The 13,102-nt window shown below is 39.9% G+C and overlaps 1 protein-coding gene across 1 annotated transcript in view; it reads left to right on the top strand.

Annotated features, from left to right (window-relative positions):
• ANKS6 (ankyrin repeat and sterile alpha motif domain containing 6) overlaps nucleotides 1-11,633 on the top strand; it is a 43,274-nt gene extending 31,641 nt beyond the window's left edge. The window contains exons 13-16 of the mRNA XM_082479096.1: nucleotides 837-904; nucleotides 3,500-3,616; nucleotides 4,550-4,646; nucleotides 10,497-11,633. Coding sequence (XP_082335222.1) covers nucleotides 837-904; nucleotides 3,500-3,616; nucleotides 4,550-4,646; nucleotides 10,497-10,546 — 332 coding nt within the window. The 3' untranslated portion in view covers nucleotides 10,547-11,633. The remainder of the gene's footprint in view (nucleotides 1-836; nucleotides 905-3,499; nucleotides 3,617-4,549; nucleotides 4,647-10,496) is intronic.
• Nucleotides 11,634-13,102: the final 1,469 nt, after the last annotated feature.

The following is a 13,102-nucleotide window of genomic DNA, read 5'->3' as shown; positions in this document are numbered from 1 at the left end:
TTTCCACAGGGTGCAGTCCTTCAGGAACAGACTGCTCCAGCGTGGGTCCCCCACAGGGTCACAAGTCCTGCCAGCAAACCTGCTCCAGTGTGGGCTCTTTTCTTCACGGGACCACAGGTCCTGCCAGGAGCCTGCTCCAGCATGGGCTTCCCATGGGCTCACAGCCCGCTTTGGGCACATCCGCCTGCTCCAGTGTTGGGTCCTCCATGGGCTGAAGGTGGATTTCTGCTCCACCATTAACCTCCATGGGCTGCAGGGGGACAGCCTGCCTCACCATGGTCTTCACCATGGGCTGCAGGAGAATCTCTGCTATGGCACCTGGAGCACCTCCTCCTCCTCCCCCTTCACTGACCTTGATGTCTGCAGAGTTGTTTCTCACATATTCTCCCTGTTCTCTCCAGCTGCTGTTGCGCAGCAGTTTCCCCCCCGCCTTACATATGTTATCACAGAGGTGTTACCACCATTACTGATGGGCTTGACCTTGGCCAGTGGAAGGTCTGTCTTGGAGCTGGCTGGCATTGGCTCTGGCAGACACAGGGTTTTTAAGATCCTTTTAATGAAGAAGAAAGAGCAATACAACAGAAAGATTTTATCCTAGCAAGGCAAGACTAGATAGAATTACAGTACACAGAAGTAGGTGGGAAGACAATATCCCAGTATTTTAATTTCTGATGTAGAATAAATTTGATTTTTTTTTTTTTTTTTTTTATTGTGTATCACTGTGTGGAATATATGTTTTAATATATATTTTCAGAAGTTAACAATGCAGAGATTTGTAAAATCTTTCCTGATCCATGTGGGGTTTTTTGTTTTCTTTTTCTTTTCTGTTATTACAGATGAGCTGACTGGCATCCTTAAAAAATTGTCACTTGAGAAGTATCAGCCTATTTTTGAGGAACAAGAGGTACATCTTTTTTAAAAGATTTATTTTTTACTGTTTTAGAAAAAGTAGGGTGTGACATACATTGTATCAGCATTGTGATTCAGAATCTCACCTTTAAAATTTTACAGCCATTTCTGGTTGCAGAGAGGACCCTGAAACTTGGACCAAGTGGTATTCTTGGCATTCTGTGGGATACTGCAAATCACGGAATCACGGAATTTTCAGAGTTGGAAGGGACCTCTAGAGATCATCTAGCCCAACTCCCCTGCTAAAGCAGGATTGCCCAGAGCACATTACTCAGGACTGCATCCAGGCGGGTCTTGAAAATCTCCAGAGAAGGGGACTTCACAACCTTCCTGGGCAGCCTGTTCCAGTGCTCTGTCACCCTCACCGTAAAGAACTTTTTCCGTATATTTGAACGGAACTTCCTGTGTTCTAACTTGTGCCCATTACCCCTTATCCTGTCACTGGGAACCATTGAAAAGAGTCTGGCTCCATCCTCCTTCAACCCACCCTTTAGATACTTGTAGGATCTTGCACTTGCTTTTGTTGAACCTCATTAGGTTCTTCTCTGCCCAGCTCTCCAGCCTGTCCAGGTCACGCTGGATGGCAGCACGGCCTTCTGGGGTGTCAGCCACCCCACCCAGTTTGGTATCATCAGCAAACTTGCTGAGGATACACTCTGTCCCCTCATCCAGGTTATTAATGAATATATTGAACAAAATTGGACCAAGTATTGACCCCTGGGGGACACCACTGGTTACAGGCCTCCAACTAGACTCTGTGCTGCTGATCACAACCCTCTGAGTTCTGGCCCGCAGCCAACTCTCAATCCACCTCACTGTCACCTCCTGTGCTTTTTACACTGAACCTACAGTTTTGATGCAGATAGGCGCTTCAGATTTTTTTTTTCTCTCTGTTCTTAAATTCTGCTTTTTCTATATATGCCCATACCAAATATGACTAAACAGTGTATAGGACATACTGTATCATCCCTGGAATCACAGCTGGAACCTCATTTGCAGATTTGAGAACAGCAGGGTATGAGTCACCGAGATGGCTGCTTTCTCTTCTTCATCCGCTATGAATAAGCAATAGGAGAAATAGATTGGGGAACCTAAGCATCGTTGTAGATGAGGCCTGTGACAGTGACTTGCCTGAAGGATGCAATGAAAGGAAACATTGCTGAAAATAAGTAAAATTAATTCATTACAATGTTTAAGGTAGTATCAGATGTGAGCAATAATTGTGTGTTTGACCAAAGGCAAAGGGTAGTGAATGAACATACAATAAATTGTCATTGCACCACAAACACGGATTATTTAGCTGCATCACAATACACTGGGCTTATTATCGTTCCCCTACATGATACGCAAGGGAGCATTCTGTAGAAATGAATATTCTCTGTGTGTGAAGGTTATATCAATATGAAAAGTTTTAGATGTTTGTTTGAATCATAGCCTTATGGATGTGTTGATATAATAAAAACCCTGATGTATAAGCAAACCCTAGGTTTTCCTCAGGAGATGCTGGAAAAGTACACACAATATTCTGGAATTCCAAAAATACTTGGAGGAGGGGAGGGGGAAGGAAAGAGAGAAATCTTGGGCTTATTCAACTAGCTGCTACTGTAAGTAGACGAATTTTTGTGGAGAGTATGTATTTTGTATTGATAGGGCTCGTCTGAAAAGAAAAAAACACCCATTAATATTTTAAATATACTATTAGAATTAATTGATTAATAATCGGGTTTGGGTGTTGGTGCATGAGAAGCTCAACATGAGTCGGCAATGTGCGCTTGTAGCCCAGAAGGCCAACCGTATCCTGAGCTGCATCAGAAGTGTGGCCAGCAGGTTGAGGGAGGTGATTCTGCCCCTTTACTCTGTCTCATGAGACCCCACCTGGAATATTGTGTCCAGCTCTGGAGCCCCCAACATAAGAAGGACATAGACCTGTTGGAACGGGTCCAGAGGAGGGCCACGAAGATGACCAGAGGGCTGGAGCGCCTCTCCTATGAAGACAGGCTGAAAGAGTTGGGGTCATTCAGCCTGGAGAAGAGAAGGCTCCAGGGAGACCTTATAGCAGTCTTCTAGTACCTAAAGGGGGTCTAGATGGGGAGGGAGTCTTTGTCAGGGAGTGTAGCAATAGGATGAGGGGTAACGGTTTTAAACTGAAAGAGAGTAGATTTGGATTAGATATTAGGAAGAAATTTTTCGCTATGAGGGCGGTGAAACACTGGAACAAATTGCCCAGGGAAGTTGTGGATGCCCCATCCCTGGAGGTGTTCAAGGCCAGGCTGGATGGGGCTTTGAGCAACCTGGTCTAGTGGGAGGTGTCCCGGGCCACGGCAAGGGGGTTGGAACTAGATGATCTTTAAGGGCTCTTCCAACCTAAACCACTCTATGATTCTATGAATAAACAGCAGGTTTAAAACCTAACAATGGGAAAGCGGGTACCATTTGGTGCTGGTAACTCATTAAAAATTTTTGTCTGAACAATATTTACAGTAAGTTTATACAATTTAAAAAACCCAAACTTTTAACCTGTAATAGTGAATCTTTGCCTAGGTAAATTTGTCTTATCTCTCTTCTTTTATTTATTTTTTTTTGTATGCAGGTGGATATGGAAGCTTTCCTTACACTTACTGATGGTGATCTGAAAGAGCTGGGTATTAAAACTGATGGATCAAGGCAGCAAATTTTGGCAGCTATTTCTGAGCTGAATGCAGGAAAGGTACATTTTGAAGTACTGTGCTTAGTGAATTAATTCAAGGTTTGCTTATATTGTTAATTCAACATACATTTCAAAATTAGTTGCAGATGTTAGAAAAGCCAAATGAATGTTTTCCAAACTAAAGTATTTAATGTATTTGATTAGTGAAAAATATATTTCTTTGTGGTCCTCCCTGTTCTCTTTCATTAGCTCTTTCCTAGTTCAGTTACTGTACAGTTCTTTTACAGAGTATTGGAAATTTTATCAGAAGCTACTGGTAAGGTAAACATTGGCGATATTGCAGTTACTGAATATTGATTTCAGTGATGCTAAAAAGAATCCTCTTGTCACTGTAGTCCAGCTAGAGAATATAACTTAAAAGGAAGGGCCTCCTTTGTTTTGCCTAACAGTTTTTGATTTGTCTGTGATCAAATAAATAGTACTTCTCTCATTGCTTACGCTTTTATTGCCTTTTAACTTTATATAGACATAAACAAATTTGCTAAGAATGGCACACGGTAAGCATTGTTCTTGTCAGACAGGTTATGGACTGGAGCATCTCTTTAACTAGGGCTGCTGACACTTCCTAGCTGCTTTTTCATTCAGTTTTGAGGTCCATTCTCTCTCTGTTACTGGAAGCTCAAATAAACAAAACATAATTTCCCCAAGTTAAGATCAACAGCACCAAGTAATGAGGCTAACAATTAGGGCAGATGAGCGATGCTCCACGCTATAAAATGTTTCTAGTGCTGTGTGGTAGTTTCAGGAAAAGATTACTACAAGGTTTTTCTGCATATTTGGGAGGTAAAGGTTTGTTATTGTTCCTAATAATACACTGTGACTCTCTGGGCATAGGCACACATATTTACCCATTTTTTTTATGAACTCTTAATAAATTCATCTTTTAAACAGAAATTTAAGAATACCTTATTTTCATTTATTGTGCTTTTACAGGGACGAGAGAGACAGATTTTACAAGAAACTATACACAACTTCCACTCTTCCTTTGAGAGTAGTGTTAGTAACACACGACCTCCAGGTCATTCCCAGTGTAAGTAGCACCTGAAATTAATTGAAAATTATATGGATACTTTTAATTAATACTGGCTAGAAGACAGAATGTGACAAACAAGGCAGTTAACTGCTTTCTGAGTTAATAATTGATGCATGTCTGTGTCTTTTGCTGAGACCGTACAGAAGATTTCAAGGTAAAAAGGTAGAGATACCTGTAAGATTTTTATACACACTTCAATACTATCTGAAGTAAGATTTTTGTTATGCATTACTAAACACAGAAAATGGATGTAAGTATAGCAAACGATAGTATACAATATACTGTCTATAGTGTGTATATATATATATAGCAGCAGTGGGAGGTGTGTTTCTGTATGATACATAATTTACTTTTGCATATTCTTTATAGGAGACAGTTTTCTTTAGTGTGATCAATTAGATTAAATATATTCAAGGTTTACAATTTAGTATACAGCCTTAGATAGCTATGTTAATTATGTTAACATAACTGCTGTTTGGGATTTGATAACATGTATGTGTGCATTTAGTTATTTTGTACAGGTAATATTTTTATATGATTGTCTATAGTTGGTTTCTTTGGAGTGTCAACTGCTGGCCATTGATGGCTTTTAAAATGTGCTCTATCTAATCAAAATGTACAGAAAGGTGTTGCTGGCCTGTGACAAATGAATGCATTTACTACAGTCAACCCTAGATATAAAAGGTGCAAATCTCTGTCCTGCCAGCCACCTGGGCCAACGGCAAATATGCATCTGTTCCTCAAGGTTAAGGAATGGGGCAAAACCTATTCATATATGCATTTCTGGATCCATGTTTTAGGAGGAACATGAAAGCCATTGAATGGCCTCGAGAAATTCACCATGTTAAAGTGCTTCTTGCTCTCCTTCAGTTGCTTATTTTGCTGCTTGCATCCACTCACAAAATAATTTGTTTAGTGGTTATGTTAAATAATATTTCAGGTATTGTATGCTTTAGGAGGCCTTAATAATGAGCAAGTCCCAGTTGTTCCAGTCTCAGTCAGCTGCATATCACTAGATATGTGAAAGCACATGCTAACTGTTGTCCTACTGTTGTCTTGGGGAAAACTGGGCATTGCTGGGGTAGTTAGTCAATGTGGGCTACTTTCTATATTCCATACAGTCTGCTTGGCTGAAAGCCACTGTCAGGTGTCACTGTATGCATTATGCAGCTTACTTCCCGTTCTCAGAGTAGTCAGCATGTGTGGGAACTTCTGGATGTCTCTTGATAACATCCCAGACTTGAAGAGCCTCTTCTGTAGGTACTACTAGGTGAGCAGAAGCTGCTATTTGGGATTTGATAACATGGTGCAATGAACTGGAAGTACTCAAGAACTGAAGAAACATACAGATGTAAAGTGTCTCCAAGCAACTTGCTAACCACTGAACTTAAGTGTCTTGAAGACAGCAAAAGATGGTAATGGTGACAGAGAGTTGAGGAGAACATCCTTTTGTAAGAACAGAGGCAACAGTTGCTCCTGCTGACGAGCTGACAAGATGCTACAAGGAAACTTTTGGGTTTTTATGTGTGAGTGCTCCATGAAATAGATTTGAGTGTGAAACAGCAACAGAAGCATTAACAGAGAAGGAAGAGGAAGAGAACATGTAGATAAAAGAAGTTTCCACACCAGGTAAGCTGCTTTTTATTGTAAAAAGTAGCAGTGGGACCCTTATGCACTCTCTGGAACTTGAAGTAATTTGCAAGAACGTGTAATGTTTTAGAGCATAAGAGCAGCTGTACCAAGTCAGATCCAAGGTCCATACAGCTGTGTTCAGCTTTTTCATCCAGTTTTATTTGACAATGACGTGAAGAGCTGCTTGCTTTCATTTGCCGTGAACTTGCCATGTCCTGACTTCTTTTGCTTCATCCTACTGGATTAGAAGGTACAGTGGACAATTGTTCCCTCTTCACTGCCTCCATGACACTGGTGATTTTACAGATACCTGTGACACTCTTCCTCAGTCATATTTTTTCCAGATGGAAGACCGACAGGCTGCTTTATCATTCCCTATACCATAGTTTTTCTGACGCTTTTTTCCTTTTCTACTGTATCCTTTCAGATGTGGAGGTGCCAGCCTAGCGCAGAATAATCAAGATGTAGGCATACTGTGGATTTACACATGATGCAGTGATGTTTGTTTTTCAGTTGTGTTCTCTATTTTTAGTTCTCTTGCCCTTTCCTAGTTATTTCTAGAACTCTGCTTTTCTGGCTATAACTGAAGACTGAACTGATACTAATTAGAACTATCTCTTATAATGCAGCTCATGTACTGAGTTTGAGCTCAGACCCTCTCATTTTATATAACCGCTAAAACATCATTTTTTCCATATGCCTTACTTTGTATAACTTCATATTTATCTTAATCAAATTTTATCTGCTGTCTTATTGTCTGGGCACTGGTGTCTCATGAAGTCCTTTTGCCAGTCTTCTGTTTGCCTTTCTATTTACATGGATAACTTACGAAAGTTTGTCACGTCACTCTACATGCCCTTTTGAAATTGTGTATTGAATATCTCAAGTCCTTGTGCAGATCCCCATGGAAGTGCTAGTGGTGAGTCTCTCCACTATGCAAAAAATTACTGTTTACTCCCACCTTGTGTCTTCTGCCTTCCTAGCTGATCATTTATTCACACAAGAAATTTTCTTTTTAGCCTGTGGCTTTCTTATTGTCTTGAGAGCCAGCCTTGAGCCTTGTGAAATGCCTTTTAAAAATCCAGGCATCAAGTGGATCTCTTTTTATCTACAAGACTGTTGGCACCTTCAAGGAATTTCAGTAGGTTGGTGAGGCAAGACTCTTCAAATCCTTTTTTGATCATTTTCCATAAAATTTCAGATTCTTTGTTATAGTTCATGCTGATCTGCCTGGTACTACTGGCCATCTCATTGGTCTGTGTTTCCCTGGATCTCCTCTTGAACCATTAAAAAAAATTAGCATCATTTTTATCACTTCTCAGTTATGTGGCAGTTTAAACAAGAACCTGTGCTCTGTACTCAGCAGTTCAGCTGCTTAATCCAGAACATCTGGCGTAGCAATTTGTTATGATTTGCTTCGTGTATTTGTTTCATAACTTTTTTACCAATACTTCAGGTTAAGGTACCTTGGACTCCCACATAAAGGCAGCTTCTGAAATGGGAACTTTCCCAAGCTTTTCCATAGTGAATACATATAGTTTTTCTGATGTGAACTTACTTCTCTATCTTGTTACGCTCTAATCGTTGATTGGCATCATGGCATCTGTAACCGGCTACTTCCTGGAATGTGTTTGAAAAGTAGAATGTGAAATTTTTATCCTTTTTGCATGGTCCACAGCCAATGGTTTCTCTACAGCTCTTTGTAGAAGCCTGTCTGGACACTATTAGCAAGAAAGCCAGTTCATGGTTTGCCCTTTCAGAAAGCTAGATGTAGCTCACAGGGTAATAAAAGCATCCTGCTCTTCTAGATGTGTCAATATCACTGTTTACACACCTATCACTGCAATTTCCTCAGTATTTTGAATAATTTTAAAAGCTCAATACCTAAAATGGAGTGGCTGCCAGTGTAGCTCTGCTTTTATGAAGTTTCCAGCCTGTAGGGGTGTAAATAGGACAGTGAAATACAATTCAAATATATACATGAGATTCAGAAATGAAAAAGCAGGAGAAAAGAAAAAGCAGGAGAAAAGAAACTAAATATTCACTTTCTGGAAATGTAGATTATAGTTGTGGGAGGTGTGTAGGCTGCCTACCATCACCAAGCCTGTGAACATCTGCAGCTTCCAGGCCCTTCCCCATCCATAGCTCTGATGCCCACTTTCAATTCCCCCCAAAATGCCCCGGTGCACTCTGCCTAGGCTCAGCCCCTCTCCTACTGCCACTGGGTCAGGAGCTGTTGCTGCTCATCAAACCTGGTATGAGATGGCGGGCAATAGAAATAGAAAAGCTTCTAGGTGAGTATTTCTAGAATGGAAGAGAGAATTGCAGTGATTATCTACATTTACACATCTAAAGAATGTGGGTGAAGGAAAACAGCGATAGGCAGAAAAAGTAAAAGCAAGACCATCAGAAGTAGAGGATTGATGAACTAATTTTACACAAAGGCTTGTTTAGAGAAGTTACTACAGTTTCTTCTCCATGTATTTTTTGCAGTTCAAAATCAATTGCTGGTTTGTATCCTCAGCTAGCTTCTGGTTGAGCACCTCCCACTGAGGTCCTGAACTCACTGTGATACTCACTACAAGAACTCATAGAAAAGTTGTTGAGCGTTTGTTGGGTTTTGGCAGATAAGCTATTTCAATTATAATAAATCTCACAGCTGGGAGAGATTCCCTTTTTATATCAGTTGCATCCCTGGGGCTGGTAGTGAGCTGATTCTGCTTTGTAGAAAACAGCAGGCTTTGACATACATTTGTTTTCTGTCAGAAGGATACTGAGACCATGTCCTCCCCAGCCCACACCAGTGATACCAGGTTAGGCTGTGGGAGCTCCATATTCCAATCCTTGCCTGAACTGCGTAAGGCAGATGACCGCCCTAACTGCAGTATAAATAGTTCAGTGGTTACTGGACCCGTAAGCCATTAGTTCTTGCCTGTATGCTGAATAGGTGAACGGTACTTGCATGGAGAGTGTTGCCTCTGTCTCATTTTTAAATGGAAGTGAATTTGTGACCTTCAGAAAACTCTGCCCAAATAAATTCATTCCAAGAGTGAATGTTACTGGGTTTTTTTGACACTTTGGTGTTACAATAAGTATATAAGGAAGTGTTACATTTTAGATCTGTGATAAAAAGTGGAAACAGTTCATGGAGTTCCCTCATCCAAGTCTGGGGCTTGTAACAGAATTTGCCATTTCTACAAAAATGTCATGAAAAAAGCAAGAGAGCATCCAAGGTTTATACTCTGAAGGACACAATCTTTTTCTCCTAGGACATTTCTTAACCTTGTTATGGAAAAAAAAAACAACACTATGATTTATTGGAGTAAAGCTAACAGCCAGTTAGCTTAGTTTATCTTCTAATATCAAGTTTATTGAAATGCTCAAAAGAAAAAGATGAGCCGTGTCACTTGGTATAGACATCCAGCCGCTCCACCTAAACATAGCACTTCTCTTATAACAGGTGGGAAGAAAAGAGAACAGCCCAACATCTAGCAGGGGCATTGAACAAAGGGAGGACTTAGATACCAAAAGAATAAACTGAATGTTCTCCAGATACAAGTTCAATGAAGAGTAACTATGCCTATGATGAAAAAAGAATATGATGCCATTCAATCTATAATTCTTTGCGGTAATTCTGGTCTTCAAGTTTCTCTTTACATGTAATAGTATGTTGCATATTGATACATACTTATACATATGTATCTGCAGATAGATATATAGGTATTTTAAAAGATATGACAGAATAAAGTGGAAAAGAGTGTATACTTACGTTTGTATATTTACTTTCCACTGCTGGATTCAGAGTCAAAAATATCAAATGGAAATTATCCGAGGAGGAGGGAGTTAGAAAGATTGCAGAGTGATAAGTAAAAATAGGAGGAAAACCAATATAGACTTGAAAATAAAAATCATACAGGATTCAGGTAGTCTCTTGCTGGAAAGGCACACATTGAAAAAAGAGAGATACTAGAAAGGTTTGTGGCAGTAGATGGCCTTTTCACATGTGACTTTGACTTTTCATACCTTCTCTGTACAGGACAGAGCTTAAAATATATAAAATGAATCGCAGGTTCAAATTGTTGGAGTCTGGTATAACAATGATATTGGGAAACGTGAGCCTGTTTCCACTAGTTGTAGAATTACTCTGTCTTCCTTAAAGTTGTAAGTCTTGCTGGTTGTAATTTTTCAGATTTTTTTTTTTTTTCTGTTTTACAGCACCTGGCTGCTCTATAAAACCACAAGAAGCTGTTTCTCCTAAAAGGTAGCTACGGGAAGAAAAAAAGATTTTTTTTCTTAGGGTGAAGTTTAGCATCTGCCTGAGTAAATCCAAGTGTACAAATGAAAATTTGAAAAGTTAGTCCTAACTACACCTGTATAGGACTTTCTGCGGTAATGTACTTAAAATTCAAATCCCACAAATAATCAAAGAAAATAATAAAGAGATTGCTTTTACAATTCAGCCTAAGTGTTGAATTGTTCAAAGTGTCAGTGGTCTGGACATGAGAAGAACAAAGTCAGAAGAGCAGGAAGAATGAATGACCATATAAGAAGATTAATGTTTTCATTATAGTCTTGCCCATAGATGAAGAACCCACAAAAGGCCTGCATGGGCAAAGTCAAGAACAACAAAAGCATGGAAAAAGGCAGAAAACCACCACAAATTATGAGAGCCTCTACATGGAGAAATATATAAACTGAATATGCCTCTGTTGACTGCATACAGATAAAGGAGTCCAAATTGAAAATGTAATGGCTTCATGAGAAGGAATATAAAGAAAAAGTAATGCTGCATTCTTCATTAACCAAAATACACTTTATCTATTCAATAGTAAGAGGTTAGAACAGCAGTAAAAGTAAATATTTGTAAAAACAGCACTTTATTTAAGGAAATGCATAATCTGTCACCAGTGTTTAAACAGAAATAGTGTTAAAATATTTTATATTGAAGATCGATTGTTTTGAGAATAAAGCCATTTAACTGATATTGGCTGGGTTTTCTTTAACAGTAACAGTAGCAGATCCTTAAAATACATTTTTATAACTTTATTTTTGTAATAATTTTGAAAGGACTATTCTAGTAATTATGAGTGGAAATAATTGTCTGTTTAGTAAATCCAGTTTTTTGTTGAGCAATTAAAATGCAAGTCACCAGAAGCCTCTGATGCTTTATTTACCTTTCTGAAGACTCACAAATACGTAACTTTACCACTGGCTGAATTCAGTGTGAGTCCAGGAGCACTAGTGCAGGTAAAGTCAAGAAGATGTTGGAGCTCCAATGCAGGGTACTGATCTCAATTACTTGAGTACAAACCTAAAAAATTTACATTTCTCCACTCTCCTCACCGTACTGGTTTTAGTGGTGTTTAGCGAAAAAAGGGATGGAATCGTGTGTAGTGATAGGCAGAGATAACACCACCGGTGGAAGTGGTGATGCCCTGCTGTCCCTCAGGTGCCTGTGCTGTGCCTGTGGTTCTGTGATGGCTTCATTGCTTTGGCCACCTGAGATACAGCTCCAAGTTGCTGACAGCAAACGGCAGAGCAGCTGGGCTGTGCCAGGTTATGCAGCTGTGCCATGTCAGAGCTGATCTTGAACACAGGTAGCTAAATCCCTAGGAGGAAGAGGAGAAGAGGTTACAGGGGGGTATTGCAGAAAAAAAGGTGGTTACAAACTGATTAGGGCAATCAGAGCCTGTTAGTACCCTGAAGTCCTTGGTGGTCATGCTATTAACGTGTCAGGTGTAAAAAGAATTTTTTGTTCCATTTTTCTTTTTCAGTGCATGTAATGTCAGCAAACTTAACACTATCAACATTCAGTGTGGTATTTTATGTTTCCAACGTATCTTATGCCCGAGGAACTCACTCTTTAGGCAAGATTGTGCTTCAGGATTAATTTCGGCTTTAGGGTAAAAATATGTAATTTCTGCTTTCACTGTTTTCAAGAGCTGCTACTGAAGATGACATGGCAAGACAGATCTACAGAAATGTTGGGTGCAAACCATGTAGTATTAAGCTAATGGCCCTGTCCTTCCTTGAAGAAACATGTGGACAGTTTTGGATAAAACACTTCAACATGCAGCAGAGATATATATGCAGCTTCTTATTAAGACTAGGAAACGGTTTCTGCTTCTGAGCCAAAAATGTGCGGTGGCACCTTGGAGCCCCTGTCAGTGTAACTGGGAATAAGTGCTCTGTAATGAGCTGAAACATCTCACCTACTACCTGGTGCCTGGGTACGGTTTTGTGCTTTTAATGCAGCAGGTGGCAATCCAAACATCCAATACACTCTGCAGAGGGTTGCCTCAAGCCCGCTAATAGGGAGACCTGAGGGTGAGAAGGCTTCAGCCATCTGTGGTAAGAGCTTGTGAGCCTTATTCTTTGGAAGAACTACTCCCCTAAATTTGAGGGTGCGGGTGTTAATTTTTTTTTTTTAGGTCTTTTTCAAGAAGACGATGAAAGTAGTTCAGTGTGAAAAACACCTTGCAAGGTCGAGAGATGCATTCTTTCTACAATTTAAGAGGGTTCAAATTCATATATACTATTGCTGTAGGATCTCTGTAGGAACTTCAAGGCTGTAAGGCAAGGTAGGGGCATGCTTTGTTCCTCTGGCTGAGTCTGTGTCACTGTGCAGAAAATAATTGAAGATTCATGGCATGTGGCCCTGTACGACATTGTTCTAGGATGGGGAAGAGTTAGGCTTTAGTTCCTTTAGTTGACATATTTGCTAATTCCTAAGCTACAGAGTGGCTGAGGATAGAGTGCTGTAAATTTGGGAATGTTAGCCGAAGTGCATCAAAGAATGAGCAGCAAAGAGATTTAAATGG

This window comes from Vanellus vanellus (genome assembly GCF_965231255.1).
Source record: "Vanellus vanellus genome assembly, chromosome: 2".
Lineage (NCBI taxonomy): Eukaryota > Metazoa > Chordata > Aves > Charadriiformes > Charadriidae > Vanellus > Vanellus vanellus.
Note: the sequence above shows the minus strand (reverse complement) of the source record. Positions and strands in the feature narration are given on the sequence as shown.